At 38.4% G+C, this 23,490-nt stretch overlaps 1 protein-coding gene across 5 annotated transcripts in view; it reads right to left on the minus strand.

Moving 5' to 3' along the window:
- Positions 1-23,490, minus strand: part of SCAPER (S-phase cyclin A associated protein in the ER) — a 473,441-nt gene that overhangs the window by 60,969 nt on the left and 388,982 nt on the right. For 4 of the 5 annotated variants that reach the window (XM_061181876.1, XM_061181877.1, XM_061181878.1 and 1 more), the window contains one exon: positions 2,104-2,259. In XM_061181876.1, coding sequence (XP_061037859.1) covers positions 2,104-2,259 — 156 coding nt within the window. Of the gene's footprint in view, positions 1-2,103; positions 2,260-14,127; positions 14,361-23,490 lie in introns of all 5 variants that reach the window. The other variant, XM_061181879.1, reaches the window with a different exon arrangement.

The raw sequence follows: 23,490 nt of genomic DNA on the forward strand, positions 1-23,490 counted from the left end.
TATCATGCAGTGCCCATATTATGCCCTTTCTCCCAAATGAATTCTTTATTCCACTTGTCTTCCTGGATCCTTTAAGATTTAGGCTATTGAAGCCCTTCTTGACCTCGTTTGGAAGTGCTTTACTTCCTTCTCTGTGCACATTCTCTTCTGTTGCAGCTATTATGTTGTAGCTATTAATTTGCAAGTCTGACTCCACACCAGACTCTGGGCTCCCTGAAGGCAGTAACCTTAGTACTTAGCTTGGTGTCTGGCCCAAGGCAGATGTTCAGTCAATGTCTACTAGACAAGGACATGACTGTGTGTGTTAAAGAGAAGAGGATCCTGTTTTCCACATATGTAATTGAGAAAATTTTCAAAGAAACAAAACGTATGCTCCCATATTTTGAATAATATAAAGTCAAGTGTGTAGGAGGGAACACCAAGGGAGGAATCTTGGGTCCTAATTCAAGTTAGTTTGGCTCAGTTGCTTTCCCTATAAAAATGAGTGGCTATTAATGACCTTTAAACTTCTTTCAAGTTCCACAGATTTCAAGTGACTGAATCCATGTGTAAGTGAAAGCTGAAGCCCACAAACTATACAACAACCACATATGGAAATGTTTATGTGTGTGATATTCATCTGGATTCAAGGAAAGAGTATAGGTGACAAAGACTTGAGACGCTGGCAGGTTTATAATGGTGTGTATACAAAAGAGTGAGTGTTGGAAGGGTCTCCTGCGTGAGAGGATACCTCCCAGGGAGTGGCCTGGCTACTGCACAGGAGCTAGCTGGGCAGCATGGCAGCCTCCAAGCTGGCAGGTGCCAATGCCTTGGATGGAGCCCTGTTACTGCTGCCAGCCTCTGGGCAGTGTGGGACCACCCGAACTTACTTAGGTCACAGACCTACAAATAGCCATTTCCTGAGTTCTCATCAAATCCCTGGAAGGTAGGCTCTGGCTACATTTCTAGAGGGAACAGACTAAGTGGAACACTGACTACAGGCCGTGCTTGGCTTCCTTGACACTCAGACAGTCTTAATCTTCCTAGAAATGTGACTCAGGGTAGAGGGATTAGGCAAGAATAAGGAAGAATAGGTGGGTGTCGGGGTCCTACGCATAACAGACTAACAAATGTTGAGGAAGTTCATTTCAGAAAACAAATTCTCTTTTAAAATATTCTGAATACAGACATTAGCATTGTGTGTACACTGAATACGGCTGGATAAGATTTCTTTAAGTAGCTAGACTTTATTAGTTTCAAATCATTAGTTTTCTTCTTGACAAATCCCTGATATATATATATATATATATATATATATAATTTGTATGCAGTGCTGTTTAGAATTTAAGTATAAGAAAATTGTTTTACTGAACATCCTCAATATGCCTGAGGGATGTGTCATATTTCTATCAGAAACACTAAGTCACTATTGCAAATGATTTTTACTTGGTAGGAGGGGAGAGAAAAGAACACGAGGCGGTTTACTCTGTCTCTCTTAGAGAATTATTGTTTTTGAGGACAGTCCACAGGGTGGGGTGAGGGGGTTTAAAGGGCCAACCAGGCCAGTAGTAGTCCCTGGCACACTGGCTAAAATGATGCCCATGGGTCATGTGTGACGTCAGGGGGCTACTGTTTTTGGATGGCTCCTTTCTCTTATTCATGGAGATACCTTGGAAGGACAAAGGGGAAAATAAAGAACCTAGGAGGCTATAATTGAAAGCATGTGATGGTCAGGGCACTGTGAAGCTGTGCCGTGTTGCGCTGAGGGCCTGATGAGATTTGGTCTAGGCTTTGTCACTGACTTGCTGACTCAAGGAGAATCACTTGATTCCTCTGGATCTCAGTGAAAGAGGGACTGGATGACTTCTAAGGTCTCTTGTAGAAATTATAGTTAAGTTTATGACACCAACAAGAAAAATAGGCTCTGACAGGAGCATGTAGCCAGGGAAAATGAGAAATGTTAGACAAGTCTCAATATGGGAAGCCAATAAGGACAGAGGTAGCACAAAGAGGAAAACAGCCCAAGATGACCATGTACATCCCTATGAAATGACTCCAAAATGAGCAAAATCCAAGAGATGTTTCAGAAGTTGACTCCAGACTGACATCAAGTAGAGGCCTTACCTTCCGGTGACAGCAAAGCACAGCGTGCACATTCCGTGTAAGAGCCCTGCGGCATGCTGCAGAAATGTGGCCATTTTGGGATTCTCATCCACTGGGCCTTGCACCGAGAGGAAGCAGCCACAAAGCTTGTCGATCAGACCAATGTTCACCACGTAGCTAGATATGGGGAGAAATGTATGTTATCAATCTGCATAGTCTGGCAACATCTTCACCTTCAAAGATAAATCTTAACAAACACAGGCTTAGACCCTTCATACAAGCAAACACAACACACACAGGTTTGGGTACAGCATCTTAAATAACAATTTCTTTAGATTTAGTCCTGAATAATCAGCTATTTCTGTAAATGGTTCTCTTTTCTCTTTTGGTTATTCTGATGCTATTTTTTCAGGAAAGTGATCATCTGATCATTCTCAATGGTCTAGAGGGTCTGACAATAATTGAAATGATTTATAATGATCTCTATCCTCTTGAAAAGCAGTACTTCTTAAACTACTAGGAAGCTAAATTCACCAGAATTCAGGGATTCAGAAAATAAGATAATGCTACCCAGACACTCCTGTTACAACCTAAACTTCTAATGCCACTTTAGAGTCTCTACTTTTTTTAAAACCCTATCACCATTAAGAGTATAACAAACAGTGAGAATCTAATTGCCCTCTGTTATGAAAAGTAGCAGTCCTGAGAGTTGACAGGAACATTTATGAAGTCACTTTCATCTTTTCAGTCTATTAAACAGTTTTCCAGAGCTGTTTATTAACCTGGACCAACAACAGTAGCTCTTTTATTAGTCCACAAAGTAGAAATAATTGAAAATATTTGAAGACTATAAATGACCTTGTGGATAAATCAGCCTTAGCTTAGAGATTTTATACCAATTCAGTGCTACTGCATTTACATGTATGAAAAGCGCAGGACTCTGAATATAGCAGTTCTGAAAATCAATACATACAAACTTTCAGCAATATGTGCAAAGGAATTGATGCTTCTGCTTGTAAGTGCACTAAAATCCCTATCACTATTCATTTACTAATACAGTTTTTTGTAAAAGGAAGGAGAATCTGATGAATAATTCATGTTTGGAGCCTCTTCTAAGTTTACTATTTAAAAGGTATAAAATAATGTTCCCTTTCTCCTTTTACATTAGGAAATGCATTTATCTGGTCACTGAGCATCTCCTACAGCAGGGGGTCCCAACCCCCAGGCCACGGACCAGTACTGGTCCCGGTCCGTGGCCTGTTAGGAACCAGGCCGCACAGCAGGAGGTGAGTGGCCGGTGAGCCAGCGAAGCTTCATCTTTATTTACAGCTGCTCCCCATAGCTCGCATTACTGCCTGAGCTCCACCTCCTGTCAGATCAGCGGCAACATTAGATTCTCATAGGAGTGCGAACCCTACTGTGAACTGCGCATGCGAGGGATCTAGGTTGTGCACTCCTTATGAGAATCTAATGCTTGATGATGTGGAGCTGAAGCAGTACTTGATGCTAGTGCTGGGGAGTGGCTGCAAATACAGATTATCATTAGCAGAGAGGTTTGACTGCACAGAGACCATAATAAATTAATTGCCTGCAGACTCATATAAAAACCCTATCAGTGAGTGGCAAGTGAGAACAAGCTCAGGGCTCCCACTGATTCTGCATTATGGTGAGTTGTATAATTATTTCATTATATATTACAATGTAATAATAATAAAAATAAAATGCACAATAAATGTAATGTGCTTGAATCATCCCAAAACCACTCCCTCCCAAGTCCGTGGAAAAACTGTCTTCCATAAAACCGGTCCCTGGTGCCAAAAAGGTTGGGGACCACTATCCTACAGTTTTAAAATTGGGAAGTATGAAATGATGACCACTAACCCTATTATCTTATAATGAAGGGAAAATGACATATTGACATATTGAACCCTAGCCCTGCAAGTTACTGGATGACCCTGGGCAAATTACCTTGCCCTTCTTAGTCTGTTTCCTTTTTAATGTAATAGAATGTTAGTATAAGGTTCTTGTAATAAGTGACTGATAAGCTAATACATGCAAAAAGGTTGATACATTTTATTATTAGTTTTATTGTTACTAGTAGTAATAATAGCAGTATTTTAAAAATAGATGCATGAAAACTTACTAATCATAAATACAATGAAAATGAAGACAACACAACATATCATTTCACAAATATCAGACTGACAAAAATCAGTGAGTTAATATAAAACACTGATAAGGATATGAGGAAATGGAATTCCTATCCTTTACTGATGGAAAGTGAAATCTGTAAAATCACTTTGGAGAACAATTTGGTGTTACTTGGTAAAGTTGGACATGCATTTATCATAACATTCATAAATTCCTACTGTAGGCATATAAACTTGAGAAACTCCCATATAGGTGCAAAAGAAGGTTTCTACAAGGATATTCATTGTATCATTGCTTGAAATAGTGAAAAAATAGAAACTATTGCCCTCAAGTAGAAAATGGACAAACTGGGAATTTATTCATTTAATAGAATCTGTAGAGCAGTTAAAATGAATTTATCAGATTTATATGTATCAACATAAATAGATCTCAACCCCATGTTATGTGAACATAGAAACTGGCAAAATAGTATGACAGCATTTATGTAAATTTTAAATACACACAAAAAATAGAAAGCAGAATATATTATTTATGGATATTATATATAAATATATACATATAAATTTTATATACACAAATATATTTACATATATTTGTATATATTTACATATATACATATATATTACACACACATATATAAAAATTTTATAAAAATGCATAGGAACTATATACACACACTCTAACATAGTGATTTACATCTTGAGCGAGAGTAAGGGGAAAGGGATGGAGATGGGGAGTTAGCTGTATCTACAACATTTGGTTTCTTACCAATAAGAAAAAAGATCTAAGACAATATGGAAAAATGTTATTGGTTACTGAAAAATGTTGTCAAGTTGGTACACAGGTATTGATAATTTTGTTAGGTGTATGTTGATATACTTCATCATAAAATAAGAGAAAACTTAAATATTTTAAAAGGCAATAATGACAAACAGAAAAAGCATTTGAAACTTGTAAGATGAAGGGTTAATGTATTTTTCCCCCATGTTTATTGAGATATAGTTGATATATACATCATGTAAGTTTAAGGTGTACAATGTGATGATCTGACATATGTATATACTGTAAAATGTTACTGTTTTCCAGTTTCACACCATTGTGATTGGAAAAGATACTTGATATAATTTCTGTGTTCTTGAAATGTTGAGACTTGTTTTGTGCCATAACATAGGATTCATCCTAGAAATTGTTCCATGCGTATTTGAGAACAATATGTATTCTGCTGCTGTTGGATGGAGTGTTCTATATATGTCTGTTAGGTCCTTTTGGCCTATAGTGTTGTTTAAATCTGCTGTTTCCTTATTGATTCTCTGTCTGGAAGATCTATCTATTGTTGGGAGTGGGGTATTAAAGTCCCCACATATTATGGTATTGTTGTTTTGTTCTCCTTTTAGTTCTGTTAGTATCAGTTTTATATATTTAGGTGCTCCGATGTTGGGTGCATAAATATTTACCACACCACTGTCATATCCTTGGTGGATTGACCTATCATATAATGACCTTCTTTGTCACTTTTAACCATTTTTAGCTTAAAATCTATTTTGCCTGATATAAATATAGCTACCCCTGCTTTCTTTTGCTTACCATTTCCTTGAAATATCTATTTCCACCCCTTCGCTCTCAGTCTATGTGTGTCTTTAAAGCTAAAATGAGTCTCTAATAGGCATCATATTGTTGGATATTGTTTTTTTTAATCCCTTCAGCCACTCTATGTCTTTTGATTGGAGAATTTAATCCATTTACACTTAACATATTGATAATTACTGATTGGTAAGGATTTACTATTGTCATTTCATTAATTATTTTCTGTTTTTTAGATCCTTTGATCCTTGTTTCCTCTCTTGCTGTCTCCTTTTGTGATTTGATGACTTCTTGTGGCAGTATGCTTTGACTTCTTTACACTATATGTATCTACTACAGGTTTGTAGAGGCTTAAATAAAATATATATTACATCCTATTTTAAGTTGATAACAAGTTTGATAGCATACAGAAACTTTATACAGTTGTCCCTCCGTATTTGTGGGGAATTGGTTCCAGTACCCGCTATAGATACCAAAATCTGCAGATGCTCAAGTCCCATCATTGGCCCTCCATACCCTCGGTTCTGCATCTACAGATTCAACCAACCACAGATTGTGTAGCACTGTAGTATTTATTGAAAAAAACCTGCATGTAAGTGGACCTGCACATTTTAAACCTGTGTTGTTCAAGAGTCAACTGTACTTTTATTTCTCCCTCCTCATATTTTAGGTTAATCATGTTATAATTTATGTATTTTTATAGTGTTCATTCAATAGCAAATTACTGTGGTTATGTTTTGTATCTATTACGTTTGATTTTTAACTTTCAAACTAGACTTGTAAGTGAATTATGCAGCACCATTACAATACCAGAGGATCTAAGTTTGACTATATGTTTACCATTACCAGTGAGTATTACACATCCATATGTTTTTTTTTCGTCTTTTTAAAATTTTATTTATTTTATTTTTGGCTGCATTGGGTCTTCGTTGCTGCATGTGGGCTTCCTCTAGTTGCGGTGAGTGGGGGCTACTCTTCGTTGCGGTGCGCAGGCTTCTCATCGCAGTGGCTTCTCTTGTTGTGGAGCACTGGCTCTAGGCGCGTGGGCTTCAGTAGTTGTAGCATGTGGGCTCAGTAGTTGTGGCTCGCAGGCTCTAGAGCGCAGGCTCAGTAGTTGTGGCGCATGGGCTTAGTTGCTCCACAGCATGTGGGATCTTCCCGGACCAGGGCTCGAACCTGTGTCCCCTGCACTGGCAGGTGGATTCTTAACCACTGCGCCACCAGGGAAGCCCATCCATATGTTTTTATGTTATTACTTATCATCCTTTTCTTTAAAAAAAAAAAATTTATTTATTTATTTGGCTGCACCAGGTCTGAGTTGCAGCACGTGGGGTCTTCATTGCCATGTGTGGGATCTTCGTTGCGGCACGTGGGATCTTTAGTTGCAGCATGCGGGATCTTTAGTTGCGGCATGCAGGATCTAGTTCCCTGACCAGGGATTGAATCCGGGCCCCCTGCATTGGGAGTGCAGAGTCTTAACCACTGGACCACCAGGGAAGTCCCTATCATCCTTTTCTTTAAACTTGAAGAATGCTGTTTAGTATTTCTTGTAAGGCAGGTCTAGTGGTGATGAACTTCTTCAGCTTTCGTTTGTTTGGCAAAGTCTTTATTTTTCCTTCATTCCTGAAGGACAGCATTGTTGGGTACAGCATTCTTGGTTGACAGTTTTTTCCTTCAATATTCTGGAAGGCTGTGCCACAGGCTGGGCTTCTTGATCAGGTTGGCTGCTCACTGTGCTCTGATGTTGAGCAAGGTAGCTGGCTGGCCTCTCTGGTTGGGAGGGGCCTCCATTTATATCCCATAGTTGGGTGGGTAAAGAAACTGTCTCTGTGGTTGGGAAGAGTCTTTGTCTGGGCTCCGTTGTGGGGTGGGGATGCAGGCTATGCTCTGTAGCTGAGTGGGACAATAGGTGGGCTCTAAGACTGCCCAGGGTTACTGTTCAGTCTTCCTGGTTATGTGGGGTCAGAGGCTAAGCTCAACAGTTGGGTAGTTCTGCTGGCTTGGTTCCCTGCCTAAGAAGGGCTGTAGTTTGGGCTTTGCAGCTGCCTGGGTTCCCCAGCTGGCCTTCCTGGATGGTCAGAATGAAGGCGATGCTGAGCAAGAGGGCAAGGATGATAATTTGCTTTCCTGCCCAGACTGTGTGGTAAAACAAGCTCTACAGCCAGTACAGTCTGGGGACTGGGGACCCTAATCAGCAGAACTGCCAACTGAGCTCCGTGGCCAGATGGGGCTACAGGCTCAGCTCCACAGATGGGCAGAGCTGCTGCCTGGGATCTCCGCTTGGGCACCACTGCAAGCAGCAATACAGTCCACCAAGATCTGAGTGCTGACTGCTGTCAGCCCCTCCACACCTTTCTACTTGATCACCAGTGGTCAAGCTCTTCAGATCCCCCCAGTGATCCCGGTGAGGTGAGACCCAAGTGGAAGTGTCCCACAATGCTGGGAGAGCTGGATGTCCATTTGGGCTCCTTCTTCCCACTGGAGAAACCATAGGCTTGTGGGGGGATGGGGGCTCATGCAGTGTTGTGCTGGCCTGTGGGAGGGCTGTTGTGGTCAGAGTGTAGCTGCTCCTCTTACCCTTCTAATGTGGTACTTCTTGATCTCTGAGGTCCGGGGAGAGATGCTTCAGTCTCATCTACCTCCTGCATTCTGAGTTTTCACAATGGTTTCTTGTCTATGGATAGTTACTATCTGGCTTTCTTGTGAGGCCATCTGTTTGATGACACAATCTGATCAAAAGTAATGAACAAAGACCTTGTAGACATAGAATTATCACAGGGAATCAACACTGATCCTGACAAATAGGAGCATCATCTACAGCACTGGAGTCCATTTCATAGTACAAGATGGTTGGCTGTTCTTTAGCACATTCCATCCATATCTCAGCAAAGTTCTGGAAGCCAAAAAAATCCAAGATCAAGGTGCCAGCAGGGTTGGATTCTTCTGAGGCCTCTCTTTTTGGCTTCCAGATGGCTGCCCTCTTGCTATCTTTCATATGGTTGCCCCTCTATGCATGTGCTTAATGATTTTAATACATGAAGAGCTTTTACAATTAAAAAAGTCAATACCTCCAATAGAAAACTGGGCAAAGTACATGAACAGGCAACTCACAAAATAATTAAAATGGCCAGTGAACATTAAAAAATGTTCAATATCACTACTAATATAAAAAATGAAATATTTTCGCCTCTCAGTTTAGCTAAGACGCAAAAGAATGATGATATCCGACAGTGTCTAGGCTGAGGGTACAAGGACGTAGTCATACATAATCTTTATGTAGGACAATTTGGCAATATGGATCAAAATCCTTAATGCATATTCCTTGACCCCCAAATTATACTTCTCAATGTTTAATAGAAGACAATAATCAACTGTAGGGAAAGATGTTCTTTACAGTATTATCTGTAAGAGTAAAATACTAGAATAAACCTATGTAAGTAATAATAGGTTACCTGAAGCAAATCATGGCTACATAATTAAATACTTGGAAAGCCAGTAAAAATTCATTTGCAAGTTTCTGTTGATTTGGAAAAAAGCACTTAAAAAAAAGTATGACCAAACAATGTGTATATATTACAATTTTTTTCATAAAATAACCACATATATATGTACCAAAACCAAAACAAAACCAATGATTATCTTTGGGTGGTGGGATTAAAGATAATTTTTGTGTATTCAACAAAATCCATTGTGCTCTTCTGTGTTTTTCAAATCGTTTTTCAAACTGACCACATATTAATTTTATAATTAGGAAACAAGTTATTTTAAAAAGGGGAATGGGGAGAGAGGCAGAGGCAAGTTATCTGCTATTGCAAGAGAGACTGCACTCTTAAAGACGTAGCAATGGAGCAAAAGTAATAAATCTGAGATATTTACAAGGTAGAATCAATAGGTACTAAAGACGTAATTGGATATTGGTTTGGTAAAGGATTGTGAAGAGTCTTTGACAATGCTCAGAATGCTGGCTTAAGTAACTGAAATGGGATACTGGTGCTACAGATAAGGACAGAAGACACAGGAAAAGTATCTCTTTTGGGTAGAAAGATAAGGTGTTCAGTTTTGAACTTGTGGAGCCTGAGGTGCCTGTAGTACATCCTAGCAGCTAGGAAAGTGCTTGGCTAAAGTACAGTTTTATAACTTCTCCTTGAATAGATGCCTTATGTTTACTAATTTTTGATTCCAAAAGGCTGGTAACAGTGACTTGGACTCACCTATTTGCCTCTTGGTTGCAAAGTTTGATTTCCCTGTTTTGAGAGACAGATACAAATTTCTAACTGAACATGATGAAAAGAATTGTGCTTCAGCAAAAGACCATGAATAGCCAAAGGAATCCTGTGAAAGAACAACAAAGCTGGAGGTATCACATTTCCTGATTTCAATCTATATTACAAAGCTATAGCAATCCAAATAGTATGGTACTGGCATAGAAAGAGACATGTAGACCAATGGAACAGAATTGAGAGCCCAGAAATAAACCCATGCATATCTGGTCTATGAATATTTGACAAAGGAGCCAAGAATACTCACTGGGGAAAGGATACTCTCTTCAATAAATGGTGCTGGGAAAATCAGATAACTACATGCAGAAGAATGAAACTGGACCCCTATCTTACACCATTCCCAAAAAAAGAACTCAAAATGGATGAAAGATTTAAATGTAAGACCTGAAACCATGAAACTCCTAGAAGAAAGCATAGAGGAAAAAACTTGACATTGGTCTTGGCAATATTTTGTTGGATAGGACACCAAAAGCACAAGCAACTGAAGCAAAATAAACAAGTGGGACTACTTCAAACTTAAAAACTTCTGCACAGCAAAAGAAACAATCAAAAAAATGAAAAGGCAACCTGCAGAACAGCAGAAAATATTTGCAAACCATATACTGGATAAGGGGTTAATATTCAAAAAAATAAGGAACTCCTACAATTCAATGGTAAAAACACAAATAATCCAATTAAAAAATGGGCAAAGGACCTGAATAGACAGTTTGCCAACGAACACATACAAATGACCAATAGGTATAGGAAAAGATGTTCAACATCACTAATCATCAGGGATATGCAAATCAAAACCACAATGAGATACCACCTCACACCCGTTAGAATGGCTATTATCAAAAACAAAAACACAAAACAAAAACACTCCCCAAACCAAGAGATAATATTGGCAAGGATGTGGAGAGAAAAGTGAACCTTTGTACACTGTTGGTGGGAAAGTATATTTGTAAAGCCACTATGAAAAACAGTATGGAGGTTCTTCAAAAGATTAAAAACAGAACCACCATATGATCTATCAATTCCACTTCTGGGTATATATCTGAAGGAAGTGAATCACTATCTTGAAGAGATACTTGCATTCCCATGTTCACTGCAGCATTATCCAGAATAGCCAAGACATGGAAACAAAGTGTCCATCAACAGATGAATGGATAAAGAAAAGTGGTAAATACACACACACACACATACACACACATATATACACACACAATGAAATATTATTCAGCCATAAAAAATAAGGAAATCCTGCAATTTGTGACAATATGGGTGGCCATATAAGGCATTATGCTAAGTGAAATAAGTCAGACAGTAAAGGATAAATCCTGTATGTTCTCACTTACATGTGGAAACTAAAAGAGCTGAACTCACAGAAACAGAGAGTAGAATGGTGGTTGCCAGAGGCTGGGGTGGGGGGTCAGGGAAATGGGGAGATGTTGGTCAAAGGGTACAAACTTCCATTTGTAAGATGAATAAGTTCTGGTGATGTAACGTACAACATGGTGACTAAAAATAACAATACTGTATTACATACTTGAAAGTTGCTAAGAGAGTAGCTCTTAAACGTTTCAACACACACACACACACACACACACACAGACACATACACGGTAATTATGTAAGCTGATGGGAGGTGTTAATGAACGTTACTGTGGCAATCATTTCGCAATATATATGTGTATCAAATCATCACGTTGTACAACTTAAACTTACACAATGTTATATGTCACCCATATCTCAGTAAAGCTGGGAAAAAACAGAATTGCAGAGCTTCAGGATTGATGCATTTCCTGAGCAAATTTCAAACCAGTGTTTTTTCAAATTGCAATCTGCTTCTACCCTACACACAATACTGCTTTCCTAGAACTATGCTAAACACTTGACACTGACAATATTTGTATCTTATAGAAAAAAAAAATTCTGATGTTTGATAGCCGAAAGATATTATTTGGATATTCTGTTAAAGGTTTTTTTTTTAGTTTTTTTATCCCAGGACCTTGTGAAGTGTCTGGCACAAAGTGAGTACAAGTGATCATATTTTGAGGTGATAAATATTTGAGGATCCCTTAGATCTAGAAACTTGACTAAACCATGTAAAATAATGAGAATAAACACTGTTATTACCTCATCTTGGTTAGACACCCTCTTGCCTCTTCTGTGCCAGATAAGGAGAGAACAGGGACGTATGTCAGGGTGATGTGCCCTGTTCCAGCTCTACCATAGGGGTACAGGTCAGAGAATAGTGCCAAAGACTGTGTTGGAATGCTTTCCTCACAACTTTACAATGCTAGAGATATAAACTGACAAAAAATCCACAGGCTGTAGCAGGGAGTGGTGTGAGATTTCCTGTCACTTCATATTTGAGAAGGTGAGAAAGAAAGCATGAAAGTAGTTAAACATGTTCTGTTTGCTTCATTAAGAAGATCTGAGATAAGGTTTGTGGTTCTACATATAGGGATCATCAAGCAAGCCTACAATGCATTATCTACAAGAAAACAGTATTTACCAAAAGTGGTTCAAGTCAGATAAAGAGTGGTATGGTTTTGTACTGAAGTAATATAATTCTCAAACACCCTTAAGTTACATGAGTTATTTGGTTTGGCAGATTACCACTGTTATTTTTATTCCCTAATAACCTTCTTCTTTTTACAAAGGATCTGGTAACTACAATAATATATGTAAAAATGTAGGTACTTTCTCCCAGAAGGCCCACCAGAATTGCACTGAAGCACTTGGCTGGACCTTCTGCCTCTTCACAGCTGAGGCAGGTGGCTAAGCTGTCTGGATGACAAGAATGCAGGGTTGCTGCATCACAGAGTAGCCCAAGGGAGAATGCTGGGGCTGAATGGCATTCATCAGCAAAGAGGGCCAGGTTCTACAATGACCAAAAGGACATGGGGAAATTGAATGGGATCAGGCAACTGAGAGAAAGGCCAGGGAGGGTCAAAGTCAAGTGCTGTATGATAAATGGTTGTGGACCCAAAGGGCCTAGTACTCTCTAGCAATAAATATGCTTGGGGAAAGAGGGCAGGCAGATGGAAGGGACAAGTTAACAAAGTAATCAAGGGTAAGAAAGATACTGAATGAAACAACTGTTTTCAAGAAAGCACTACAAGAGACCAGTGTAAAATTTATGAACTGTGAAAGAAGCAAATGCAGAAGAGGGCATTCTCTTTCTCCTATGAACCTACTATAAGCTTCAGAGAGTAACAAATTGCATGGGTTTTGGAAGTCAGAGATCAGTGCAGATCACAGAGGAGTTTCTGACAGGTGGGACAGGTAATTGATAAACACCAGATGGAACCCTGTTGGGAAATTAAATGTCCTACCTGATTCCAGATTCATGAGGGGAAAAGAATTCAGATGTCAAAGTAGGAATAAATTTCCCAGGAGAGAAGCTGACCTTGGAAGGAAGCAGGGCTGACCTTGAACAGGTGTTAGGAATTGCCACATTTGTGTAGTGGAAAACATACAGCTGTTGGGAGTACAGCTAGACCTGAGTTCCAGTCTCAACTCTCCTACTTAACTTTTAAACTTATTCAGTACATAACCTTGGGCAAAGCACTTAACCTCACTGAGCAATTTCCTTACCTACAAAGTCTGTATTAGAAATCCTACACTTATAGGGCTGTAAAGCCTCTACTACAGTACCTTACACATAATGGGTGCTCCATAAATGATAGCTATTATTACTGTTTTAAATCTGAACCAAATTTATAACCAGAGATGACTTGAGATAGGGAAATTCTTAGAAATTCTTTGAGTTGGAAAGAGTTGACAGCAAAAAAAGTTATAAAAAGCTTGGACACTACCTATTCTAATATCAAATATCTAAATATCAAGAAAGACAGATGAGCTCTAACTGTAATGCTTTTCATTAGTAGGATTTTCCTTCTCTCTACAAAATGTGGTATATTTTGTATTAGGAATTTGTGGACGGTGTGAGAAAGATTGCCATCACATGGGCCCTGAGACTTAAATTTATTTTAATATATATTTTTTAACAAAAAAGACAGTTTTAAGAAATCTAGAAATTTACCTGATGAGGTCCTGAACTCGACTGTTAAAAGCATCACCTTGTGAGGGTTTGCTTTTCATTTCCTGTGTTGATATTTTTGGTGTAATTGGCTGGCTGTTTCCATCTGGTCGATTGGCAATCAGGCAGCCAAAAACCACAGCACTGACTTTGAGAAGTCCAGTTGTCAAGCCTTCGAAAACTTGCTTATTTGTATTTCTTCCCAAAATAGCATTATTTTCATCTGGAACATAAACCTAGATGGAAAAAAATACAGTAATTGTGTTTCAATAAAACCACCAAAAATGAACAGAGATGATATGGAAAATTTCTGGAATCATAAATAATTTTGAAATTCTAGAGGTGCCATCTGAATGTTTGAGTATTGGTTCTAAGGTCAGATTGTCGAGTTCAAATCTCAGCTTTGCGCCCGCTAGCTGGGTGACCTTGGGTAGGTTGCTACTTCCAAGCTTCAATTTTCTCATTTATAAAACAGGGATAATGACATTACCTATAACATAGGGTTCTTGTGAGGATTAAATGAGCTAATAACATAAAATGCTTAGCTCGTGCCTAGGCGCATAATAAGCACTCAATAAATATTAGTTATTCAATTGAATAAAGTATATTAAAAATTTGTATAAACTCAGAAAACAAACGAGGTGGTAAACTGATAGCACTGTTTCTTGTTAAAGTGAATTTTTAAAATATCTAATCTAAATTCCTCTCTTAGGAAAAAATTTGCATTTCTTATTACAAAATGGTAAAATAGTTTTTTGCCTAATACATAGGGTCATATTGAGCTCTATTTATTTATGGTTTACAGGAAGTAATATGCCTGTTAAAAGCTGGACAAGGAGTCAGAACCTGGGCTTGGGTTCTGGCCTTGCAGCTATATGATCTTAGACATGTTCCTTAACCTTTCTGTGTCTCAGTTTCCTCAACTGTTAAATGAGGATAATCTTAGTAGCTAATGAATCAACATATGTAAATTCTTAGAACAATGTTTGGCACATAGGTAAGTCCCACAGAAGTGTCATCTGCTACTGTAACTGCTACTCTTACTGTGATTCCTACTATTACCAGGAGTAAATACTCCCGTGTGTGAACATCAGCTCTCGCAGAGAAGGATGACTAGTAGTACAGTGGCTAGATACATAATTACCAGGCTGGGAGCTCTGTGCCTTGGCATGTGATGCTGGCTACATAAGGGTTCACTCTTCCCACGGAGAAGAGGGGCTCCTGAAGGCCTCACTACCAAGAAAGGGGCAGAGACAAGAAGCTAAAGGTGGGGAGGAAGGAAGTTTGGACTTGGAATCAGATAGCACTGTATTTAAGTTCCAGTTCCTCCTCCAGCACGTCACATGACTGTATGTAAATACTTCACATTTCCAAGCTTTGGTTTCTGTATCTGTCTACCTGCTAGGACTACCATGAAGTTCAAATAAGATGATGAATGGGAAATCACTTGGTAAATTATTACCAATAACTTCACAAATGCACTTACTTAGTAACAACTAGTCTTTGCCTCATTCTCATTCTTTATCTGCACCAGTTCCATCAAAAGATAGAGGAATAAATGATCACTGGGATTCAAAAGGAAGATCTTTATAAACACAAGCAAATATTCCCTCCATTGTTTATTGTTGTTGTTCATTTAGAGATTCCATGAAAGTTACTTTTCTGAGAATAGCCTTGTTTAAGACTGTTGACCATCTCTAACCACTGAGCCATTCCTAAGTCAAAGTAATTACAGTAGAATCTTTCTGCAGTATGTGCTGATGGAAGTTCCCTTTGAAACTCTATAAAACAGTCACAGAGCTTCTTCAAGCTGTGACTAGCATAATGTAGCCTATCCCAATACAGAAGGTGGTATTAGGAGTTGAGTTTGAATCAAGGATTTCTGTATAAGTCAGGATAAGCTAGGTTATGCTGCAGTGAAAAATTCCTCAAAAATTTCAGTGGTTTCAAACAATAAAGCTTTATTTTTCATTCAAATGACATGTTCATCTGAGACTGGCTGGGGCTCCTGTTGTCCTTACTTCGGCGTCTAGATGACAAAGCAACCATCATTTAGAGCAACAGTGCCCAACAGAACTTTCTAAAATGATTGAAATGTTTCAATCTATACTGTTCTACATCTGCACTTGTCACATGTGGATAATGAGTACTTCAAATGTAGTTAGTGTGACGTGGGACTGAATTTTTAATTTTAGTTAATTTTAATTTAAATAGTGGCTAGTGTATTGAACAGTATAGAGGACTGTAGGTCACAGTGGCAGACAGCAAAAAATATCTCTGGAGGGTCTTGTGTCAACATTAAATGAACTACCTGGAAATGATACATCACTTTTGCTAACAACTTATTGGCCAAAACGAATCACATAGTCCAATTCAACTACAAGGGAGACAAGAAACGTCATTCTACTATGTACTTGGTAAGAGGGGGAGAATCAGAACATCTGGTCCACAGCACTACCGACAGCATAATATTGTTTCTTCCGTTATGACTACACAAATATTATTCACAGTTAAGCTATTTAGTAAATGATTACATTTATTTTCTTGTACAAATTTTTGGTTTCACTCAGATGTTGAATTTCTTATGTATGTGTCACTAGTTCATTGTCAATCTTTCTGGTTAAAATGGAATTTCCTCTCAAGTTCAAACACATCGGGGATTGTTGATTCTTTTTCTCCTTCCAATGGAGACAATTGTCCTGAAACAGCCATCCTCCTGCTCTAATCTGGACTGGTTGCTCTCTAGGTGTACTACATAGCTCTCATTTTGAGATGCCCTTCATCTTCATCCTAAGAATTCCTTCCACCCCCACCCCCAACCCCGAGTTAGATTCCTTTACTTCTTGGATTCAAAACAACTTCCAAAGAAGTTGGAAGTTCTTTGGAAGAACTTCCATGGGAAGTTCTGGGAAGCATGGGAAGAAAAATTTTGAGACCTTGTATGTCTGAAAGTATATTTATTTCATCCTTATACTTGACTGATAGTTTGGATGGATATAGAATTCTTGGTTGGAACTAATTTTCTTTCAGAGTTTTTTTTTTTTTAAATAAATTTATTTATTCATTTATTTTTGGCTGCGTTGGGTCTTCATTGCTGCGTGTGGGCTTTCTCTAGTTGTGGCGAGTGGGGGCTACTCTTTGTTGCGGTGTGCGGGCTTCTCATTGTGGTGGCTTCTCTTGCTGTGGAGCATGGGCTCTAGGTGCGCGGGCTCAGTAGTTGTGGCTCGTGGGCTCTAGAGCGCAGGCTCAGTAGTTGTGGCACACAGGCTTAGTTGCTCCGCGGCATGTGGGATCTTCCCGGACCAGGGCTCAAACCCTGCATTGGCAGGCGGATTCTTAACCACTGCGCCACCAGGAAAGTCCCTCTTTCAGAGTTTTTAAGGACTGCTCCATTGTTTCCTACTTTAAGCACTGTTCTTCAGAAGTCCAATTAATTCCTAACGTTTTTTTACATGTCCTATTTTGTCCTCTCTGGAAACTTTTAGGCACTTCTTACCCCTGATTTCTTCTGTCGTGGTATAGGTCTTCCTTCATTTTTTGTTCAGAAACTCAGTGGTCTTTTCAATCTGAAAGTCATGTGTTTCACTTCTGAGGATATCTCTTGTATTACTTCTTTGCTAATTTCCTCTCATTTATTTTCTCTGTTGGATTTTGGTCCTGAACTGAGTCTTGAATTTTCTTGTATTTTTTTATTCTGCTTTTCATATCTTTTTACTTTGTTCTACTTCTTAGGCAATTTCCTTAACTTTATTTTCCAGTCCTCCTGCTGAATTTTTCATTTCATCAATTGTATTTTTAATTTTCAGGAGTTCCTTTGGGCCCCCTGTATGTTTTGTTTTTACAGTACTTTGTTTTTGCTTCATGGCTGCAATATTTTCTCATCTCTGTGAAATTCTAATTTTTAAAGATTTTCTTTTGTTTCCTGCATGGTCTTTGTTTCCTTTGAGTTCTTTCTTTGTATTTCAGGTTGTAGGCTTTCCTCAAATATGTGGTAATCTGGGGATTTCTGTTCATACTTAAGATTAATGCATAGATGGATTTCAGTGTTTCACAATCTAGATCCAATCACAAGCTGGATACAAAGTCAGCATGAGGGGCCTCAATTTGGAGGACTAAGCAGAGACCCAGCTGGGGAATCCCAACTGTCAATATTTATAGGTCTGTTCTCCTGGGACAGTTAGTGTCACAAGAATGGAATCCTATGCCCTCTAAGCCTAGAGTATATGACATGGCCTGCTCATTTTCTCAGAGGTTCATAGAAGGGGCTGAGTGTCTCAGTGTTTAAGGAACAGATTTTCACTTAATCATTTTGTTTTTGTATGATTTCTGTATGGCTGTACCTGGTGTCCCCATGTCCTGAGTAACTTTGGTTCAACCCCTTGTCTTCTGCCAGTGTTTGGGGAGGGGCATTCACTTGGCTGTACATGTAGCAGATGGGATCTAGGGCATCTGAACTGCCTCTTATTTAGACTTTCAACCAATCCTCCTCTTTCCAGCCCTACTTGTACCCTCATTTTCTGAGATACTTGGGAACTCTAATTTTTGAGCCTTCTTGGGTTATGTGGCACAGGTTTTCTTCTGGTAGGAAGACCTCCTGCTAATTGAGGTTTTAGCTTTTAGGTAACTTTTTCAATCATCTGCTTTCCAGATTAAAACATACTTGCTTTCCTTTCCTTCCCATTCTCTTTGTCTTTGAGGGGTTAGAACTTTATCTGTTTATCTATTTACTATAATATTAGTGGGGGCCTCCAGAGAGAGAGAATGTAACTTGTGTGTTCAATTGGCCACATTTTAAAATTAACTCAATAAATCACCTAAAGACACAAGTTTCTTTTTCTTTTACAACCTACAGAAAGAATATGAGAAACACATTTCTGGATAATGTCAGGGTTCTTCATACATCACAGATTTTCATATTCCTTTCTTTTCAAAAACCTTGTACTGATATTAAGTATTTCAAATAAAACACTATACATGTGCATTTAGCAATCTTTCACTTCTCTAGAAGCATTTTATCCAATAATTGTATCTTTTAAGAATATAGTTGAGAAACACAAAGACATTAAAGACTTCTGAGATACCAAAATTAGTGTCATTTATTTAATCACCTGCTCATCTAACATTTGAATATCTACTACATCCATGGTCAAAGGAATAAAGTGATGCTCTGCTTACTCTAAGGGTCATTTAGACCCTGTATACTCTGATTTTACACATAAGTGTAGAAAGCTGTGGTTTACTCGTTTATAGTAGAACAGAAAGAACAATATAAAAGAGAGAAGTGGTAGCCATTTTAGAGGTAGGCAGTAGCAAAATGTAACACTAATTCTGGAAGCATAAGAAGAAACAGATATAAGAATGCTAAAGGCACTGCAATGTGAGACATGTTATTTTTACTGGACTCACTCATCTTTATTTGCACTGAAATTATTATTTACTACAAATCAGTATAACTGTTTATGCTCAAAATGACAACCTTAAGATATCAAAAAAAAAAGCTAAATTATGAACCTCACTTATTTGGGGGGGGCAAAGAAAAAAGGATGAAAACTAACATTTATCAAGTTTTTCTTCTATGCCAGATACTTAAGCATTTTCGTTATACCATTACATTTAATTTTTGAAGATTAACATATCAGAGTTCAGAGATAGCAAGCAACATGTCCAAGTTTCACAGCTAGTTAATAGAAGAGCTGGGACTTGAACTTGAGTTTATCAGACTCTGAAGCCCACGTGCTTTCTCTTACCCCACACTGACTTCCTCCCACTGGCCATCTCTTTTACTGAGGATTCTGGAGCAACTGTCTCAATTGGAGGGAGGTGAAAACTGATCATGGGCCAAACATTGCCTTTCTGATGTCTCTTCCATTAAAAGTTCTTAATTAATTTGAACTTTATTCTTGACGAAAGGGCATGAAAATATTTTATTTAAAGGTTGTTGGAGTAATTACAGGTGAAATATACTAAACTTATTATTCAGAAACCATAAATGTGGTTCAAGGACCAAATGTTACTCCTTCATCAGCCCCCCCCAAATAAGCTCAATGTAAAGTAAATCAGATCAGCCCCCCCAAAATAAGCTCAGTGTAAAGTAAATCAGATATATTTTTATACTTTTCTTATTTTCTCTGTCCACAACTGACAACTTTTGATTTTTCTATTTCATTGGGGCTTTCTGCTTAATTTTAGAAACACCATTTTGGCAGTTTTTAATAAAGTAAACAGAAATTGAAAAACTTCTCTAACAATATGGCAATTATATGAAGAACACTTGTGGCCTGCAGGAGCCAAGCTTGCCATGGTGAACCCTGGGACCTCAGACCTCAGTCTAAAGGCCCTCACTGTACTGAACAGTCTTTTATTTTCTCACTATGGTTTCCTATTTTCCAACAGTCTAAGCCCCTCACCTCATCATATTTTCACCCCAAATTTGTTTTTTTCTCTCTAATTTCCTTATTTAATATTGATCCTTTCACTGCTGAGAATAGAGTTTTCTTTTGCTTGTAACCTTTGGCGAAGTCTTTGTCTCATCAGGACATTATTTTATTCAAACAGTCACAGAAATTCTCCTCATCCTTCTATATAGATTTTTCTTTTGCTGGTTTAAAACCCTTTTACCACAATGTTTTAAATAGGAAACTGATGTTTCATCTAAGAAAGAATTTCAAAATTGACGGAATTAAAGTATGAAGGGGTTTATCTTCAGTTAGACAACAGGTTCTTTCTAGTCTTCAAGAATGAGATTTGATAAAGAGAAACTTTAAGGAGAAGGTATCTACACTGTAAAGGATATTCTATTCACAGCAGTACTCTGCACTGTTGTCTTTTGTCTAGTTGGGTATCACTGTTACTTGCCAGAGGTAAAGTAACTCGTTAACAGCCTGCTCTTTTGGGATACTTAGTAGATGAAATGCACACCTAGAGTTCCGATATATGCTTATAGACTAACACTTGAGTTTGAACTTCCTTCTAACACAGCTGCTGGGCCAAGGGCACATTGCAAGTTGAGGGGCCTGTCCTTTAGGAAAGGTGTGCAAGCAACATCTCCCTTCCCCCCTGCCCGCTGTCTATTGCACACCTGGCTTACCTGAGTCTGGAACACATTCCATCCTAGGGTGGGTGGTCTGTGGAGGGCAGGGGAAGGTTGCCTTCCCAGCACGCAGCAGTGCTTGTAACTACCACCTGCTGGTACGTACCAGGCCCGGCCTGGGAAAAAACAGAGCTATGTAGCTTTTGTCTCTTCTGAATCTGTCACTCCTGAGGCAGAAATCTAAAAACCACAATTTCTCTTCAATGGACGCAAGGTATTTCCTTTAGTATATTTCTTTAGAATACACTGGTGTGGTTATTATCTTACTCTTATAGTAGCAGCAGACTATAAGTAATTTCATGTAATACTCTTATTTATAAAATTTCTCCATCTCAAAAAAATTTGGCTTTCTCAAAATTTGCAGATATTTCATATAGTTTTAGATCAAGAAAGAAACTTAGAATCAATTTTTTTCATTTTATATTTGAGGAAATCATTGTCTAGAGGAGAAAGAGACTTTCCTGAGAATGAAGAAACCATCAGGGCTGGAATAAGTACTGTGCTACTTCTCTAAACCTACTCCAAGGAGAAACCCAATATCTACAGGGCTAAGCTCTGAGGCAAAGTGTTTTAGCAAAATTAAATTAAAAGTCATTATCACTTTTAAAAGACGAGCTCATACTTTTTCTTTCCCCCACTACCTCCCACCACCAAAGTAGTTTTGAAAACTTTCTACATTCTTTTTTGCAATCCAGAAAGATGCTTTTATTAGTAGTATAAATCTATCCATCTGTAACATGATTCCATGAGAGAGAAAATTAACTTGGTAATCAGTGGTAATTCTATCCAACTAATTTTCAGTATTGTGAAGTTGGGCTTAAGTATTTTTAAGTTGTAGAGTGTGTTCACAATGGTCAGAATATGAACTAAACTCGCTGAGAACCAATAGGAGATTGTTTAGAAAGCTCCTGTCAAGTCAATGTCAGAGTATAGGGAAAAAAAGGCAAAAAAATGTGGAAGGGCTCCAGCATCAGACACAGGTTTCCACATTGCTGGGACCATTTTATTTCCTAAATAAACTGTCTTCAGACTACAACAGTCTTTTCACCATTGACATTTTATAAAACATCTATGCTCATGTTGTATTATGTATAAAAATAGAACTCATGAATGATATTTACACTGATGATTTACTTGGCTTGAAAGCATGAAAAGAAATTACATATGAATGGCTAATAGTTTTTCAACATTATCTTTTTTAAATTTCACAAACAATATCAAGACAATATTAAAGAGGATGGTGCATTTTATCCCAAATATTATTACCCTTTTTAATATATTTATGCCTTTCAGACTCTGTTTATACATTTTCCAAAATCCTAAATATAATTTCAGCAAACTCTATAGTGCATGCCTTAGTGGTCTTGATGCTTGGAAATTTCTTTGTTATTAATGTTGAATCATATTATTTTTCTGCTCAAAAGAATCCCTGGCTTCTTATCTCCTGCAAAGCTAAAGTCCAAAACCGCATAATGGCCAAAGAGGCCCTTCCTGATCTGTCTACTTCCCCAATTACCTCTCTGAATTTATGTATTACACTTTGTCTGTATGGCTCTTACTCTTGCTCTGCTATTTCCTCTTCCTAAATACTCTTCTCCCAGGTATCCTCATGACTCATTCTCCCTCTTCCTCTAGGTCTCTATTCAAATGCCATCTTATCCATAAGCTTTTCCAGACTATCTCTTTAAAAGTTACATTCTTCTCCCACAAACCCACTTCCCTTTCCTGTTTACTCAGCTTTATTTTTCTCCCATTGCAATGGTCACCTTCTAAACTAGTATGTATTTCCTCTCTCTCCAAGCTAGAATATAAGCTCCATGAGGGCAAGATTTTGTTTTGTTCAATTCTCTGTTCCTGGTGCATAAAACAACACTGGCTATGTAGGAGGTGTTAAAAAAAATATCTTGTTGAATGCACCTAGATACTGATTTTCAATTTAAAAAACACAATTATTGTAACATATTCAGAAGTTCCAAGTTAAAAATAAAACCAGCACTTAAGGGACTTCCCTGGTGGTCCAGTGGTAAAGAATCCGCCTTCCAAATGCAGGGGACGTGGGTTTGATCCCTGGTCGGGGAACTAGGATACCACATGCCGTGTGGCAACTTAGCCCATGTGCCACAACTACTGAGCTCGCGCAACTCAACGAGAGAGCCCGAGTGCTGCAAACTACAGAGCCCATGCACCCTGGAGCCTGTGCACCACAACTAGAGAGAGAAAAGCCTGCACACCACAACTAGAGAGAAGCCTGTGCACCGCAACGAAAGATCCCACAT

This window comes from Eubalaena glacialis, chromosome 2, assembly GCF_028564815.1.
Source record: "Eubalaena glacialis isolate mEubGla1 chromosome 2, mEubGla1.1.hap2.+ XY, whole genome shotgun sequence".
Classification (NCBI taxonomy): Eukaryota; Metazoa; Chordata; class Mammalia; order Artiodactyla; family Balaenidae; genus Eubalaena; species Eubalaena glacialis.